Source organism: Protopterus annectens, chromosome 1.part0, assembly GCF_019279795.1.
Source record: "Protopterus annectens isolate FY-2018-M chromosome 1.part0, PAN1.0, whole genome shotgun sequence".
Lineage (NCBI taxonomy): Eukaryota > Metazoa > Chordata > Ceratodontiformes > Protopteridae > Protopterus > Protopterus annectens.
Window position 1 is genome coordinate 173,476,976 of NC_056725.1, and position 4,332 is coordinate 173,481,307.

At 37.8% G+C, this 4,332-nt stretch overlaps 1 protein-coding gene across 1 annotated transcript in view; it reads right to left on the minus strand.

The window, feature by feature from the left end:
• The window catches only part of LOC122795996, a 928,531-nt gene extending 925,729 nt beyond the window's left edge, over window positions 1-2,802 (minus strand). The window contains exon 1 of the mRNA XM_044064748.1: window positions 2,657-2,802. Within this exon, the coding sequence (XP_043920683.1) occupies window positions 2,657-2,687 (31 nt within the window). The 5' untranslated portion in view covers window positions 2,688-2,802. The remainder of the gene's footprint in view (window positions 1-2,656) is intronic.
• Between the last annotated feature and the right edge of the window lie 1,530 nt (window positions 2,803-4,332).

Consider the following 4,332-nt stretch of genomic DNA (forward strand, 5'->3'; position numbering starts at 1 on the left):
CCTCATTCTGAATTTTAGAAACCCCATGTTCCTCACAGTTCTGTACTGAAAGGGTCTGTCACACATTCCGTCTTAAGACATTTGAACTGATATCCATGGTAAATAGAAATGAATCACATTAATTCATCAAAAGAACTTTTTGTATAAAGTAACAAAGTTAGCCTTCCCTTGAGCATCCTAGTTGAAGCTGTTAGTAAGTGCTTCACATTCTGCCCACTTGTTCTACGTTGTGAGAGGTAGTGTTCCACAGAATAAGTGGTAGTGTCACATTCTGGAGATGAAAGGTTAGGCTCTATGACAGCACTTACTACTCTTAACAAGCATCTGTGTTTTAAACACTTCATCTTTACTCACACCTGTGCAATAAATAATTCTGTGACATGCCTGCTTACAATGCTATAAAACAGGAATAAATGGATTTTGCTACAAAAGTTGTCATAGCCCTGCAGCATACACCTTCTATGTGCACAGCAGTAGACAGCCATCATACTAAGGGACATTTCTGTTACAACATCATCACGTTAACTTATTCACGTACAGTATGAGCATACACATGATGCACCAGTATAAAGCATTCATCTGGCAACATTTTTCTCTTACAACCACTTAACTGGAGTAAACTTCTCCACAGTGTGTATTATTTTGTGACAAACATCTGTATCGTGCATCTATTAAAATACATTCTCTTTGACTAAAACTTGTTCAGTGCATGCCTTGCTGTGGTCACCCTCTCCACATTCCTATTACAGTCACTTGCCTCTAACTACTGGAGGCTCTGTGCTATGTACTGTACCATGACATATTGCTTCAGAATACTCACTGATGAGAGATCAACACACCTCCCTTCAGATATTTCACTGTAACTCACACTTCAGCTCTCTAGAGTCACATAAAACTGCCAGAAGTTTCTCTTAAACAGTTCCACAACCATTCAGTCCTCTCAAAATAAAAAAGAAAGAATATGCAAGCATGCTCAAAAGTTCCTTGGTTGCTGTGTGTTCCTTTTTTATGTTGGATGGGGGTATAAGTATTTTTCAGACATGGTGAATAATACAATTTGACCTGTCAGAATTTTAAGTACAGACTTGTATGAGAAAGGCATCGGTATCACCTCTATATTAGAGGAATCCTTGCTGTTACATATATCCATTTCCATAACACAGCACATATACCCTGTCATTAAACTCATTTATTTTTATTTCAGTTTGTGAACTAAGTTAATCCCACTAGCTCTATGGCTTAGTTTCAAGATCTGAGGTGATATCATAATGACTAGGGGTAATTTGATCAGGACATTGGGGAATTCCCCGACTCTTTATGCCATGCATCAGGCAGATGAGAACTCCATTTAATGTCTCAGCTGAAGGACAGTGCCTAAGGAGTCCAACATCTTTCTATGCTGTACTACAGCGAGTGTACTACAACATGAATTTGTGCTCCCACTGGGGATAGAACCCACAGCCTTCAAATCTTCATGGCATCAAAGATCAATGAGCTATCTGTTGAGCTTACTAGTGCTCCTCTATATACTTTAATTTACCTTTTTTATATAGCCTTTCTTACAGTAAATATCACTAGAATATATACAGTTCCATGTCATTGTTATGCCGTAAGTACTACTCTCCTAAAACAGCAGTCTGAAAATTTGTATTACGCTTACCCCTGCATATATGGATACAAAGTCCTTCCACTACACCTTATGTTGTAAACACTTCTTTAAAACACACCTTACTCTCTACAGTTGGTATTATGCTTAGGACACAATTTTATAGTATATCTCAGCAATCTACATATCAACAATAGAAGATCTGTCATTTTTCTATAATCTGTGTTTTACTGTTCAGAATAAGTATTTTCAGTCTGCATCTGGTGTTAACATATTTTAATGAACTTGATGTTAAAATATGCATTTTTGTTACTTTTTTACATAAACCCACACTTTTCTCTTCTGGACGTTTATGCAAGACACTTGTCTGTGTGTCATATACCATGCACCTTTCACTCATACCTTGTTATATCACAACTTATTTCAATGGCAGTCAGCTCATTGTAACACGTGCCCTATGAATGTACATCTCATTACAACATACAGCATGGGAATAAGGAATACAGTAAAGAACACACTAACAACCCCTTTAATGCTGTGTCTGCTTCAGGTCAGTTTTCATTTCGACACAGTGTCTATATAAACAGGGTGATTTCAAGAGATACTGAACATATAGAGAACCATCTCTTTTACAAATAGTCTTAATATTAGCTTTCACTTTAGAATCATTTTAAGAAACAGCATTATTACAAACTGTAGCATTCCCCCATGCACACATTATGGACAGACTGAAACCAAAATACAGGGCAGTCATGCAAAGTGTTTTGATTGTATTAGGTTGCCTGGAAGGTGCTGTTGTGCAAATTTAAGCTAAGGAATCACAGCATGCTATATTACTTCCTTTCCTTCAGCTACATAATACTGTCACCTTTCCTCCTGCTTAATGTTGTGATGTGGACTGTAGAGAATGGGCCCAAACCTGTTCCCTGAAAGGGACAATGCATCTTTAAATGTAGCACATGGGGCTCTTTTGTATATGATTCTCTGTGTGCCAGTGAGGAGGACAGAAACAAAACTGAAGATCAAAAAAGAAATAGAACTGAAACATACTGCAGTGGGCGAACCCAAGGACTTGACCCATAGTCCGTCGTCAATGCTGGAGGCTCGGTCATAGGTAGTCCTGTCTGTTTTAGGCAGGGCTGCTGCATCTGTTTGTCTGCATTCCAGCTTCTTCCTTGCATCTTTTCTCCTCCATACTTACGATTGGCTTCATCTTCTGGGAAGGGAGGGGAGAGAAGTAGGACTGGGGTGTGTGTTGGGGGGAAGGGAACTTCTCTTTTCTCATTGCTGCAAATGCATCATGTACAATGAGTGCAGGCAGGGCTTCAGTTATCCACCGTAGTGGGTGGGGGAGGAGGAAGGATACAGCTGAGGATAAAAAAAGACTAGACTGGGAGGCAGAGCAACAAATCACATTGCATTACACATTGATGTTTATACACACATGCAGATGCGTGTGTGAGGTGTGTGTATAGATAGGCAGGATAGATAGAAAGACAGATATACAGGTAAAGATATATACAGAGACAGAGACATAAGAAAAAAATGCGTGTGGCTTACATTCTCATGTAATTTCACAGCTTAGACAATCGAACAAAGCAGAGCCTGAGCAGTGATAGTACATTTTCACAAATGTTCTTTAGTATCAAAGTGACAAGACAAAATAATAATGTAGAAATATTTTTACAAAACTGACTTAGCTCTATGTAAGGCACATTAAAATAATTTATAGCGCATTATACATTATTATGATTTCTAGATACACGCTGCTAAGAACAAATTCACAAAAATATCAGTTTTCACTATTTAGTGGAAGAGTATAAGAAACTGATACTTTTTAGACAGTGTATTAGTACCCACTGTTTTGTTGTAAGACTATCAGTGCTTATTTATTTATAGGTATCTGTCTATCTGTTTGTTAGCATTTAGTGACTCCTGTTCTGCTAGCACTTCTGGATCTAACCCCCAGTATGTTACGCTCAGTTAAAAACACAGGGCAGTGACAACATACATCCAAAGGCCCCCACAGCCTTGTTTATATTCTTAAATGTAAACATATTTCTTTGTTTATATTGGATGACAGGTCAACCTTCCACCATGGAGCAACCTATAGATGGTAATACAAGGAAGGTACAAAAAAAAGGAATAGAAATGTAATCATGTTTACTTGTAAACCTGCCAGTGATTAAATATATGCTTAGTGATGCGATAAGATATGATATGATATGATACAAAAGTTGGAGAATAGCAATTATACAGTGAAAACATAGAATAACTCAAGAACACCCCCAATGACAGACATATCATTGCATTTATAATGCAGCAAAGTAAAACAAGGCATGATACATTGGTTTTGTGCATTCTGAAGGTCTCAAGAACTCAGCAAAATGCTCTTAGGTAGCACTATTAAGCTGCTAAAATGATATGAGCTCAGTAAAGTTATTAAGAAGCACATGGATGAGTATAAACAGTGCAGAACTAAATTATACACTGCTCCCTCAAAGATACACAGTGTAGATCATTATGTGTATTGTTCCTAGTCAGCCACTGTAGCTAGATAGCATGTGCATATAAGTACTGAGCACGTGCAAGAACAGTAACATTTAGTACATTCAGTCAGAGTAAATGCAGTCACGAATGGAGGCACATGCCTGTGTGTTTGATGTAATGTGTGAATCAGTTAGCTAAAATACATGTTCCAGTTGCAGTTCCTGATGTGTTTATGT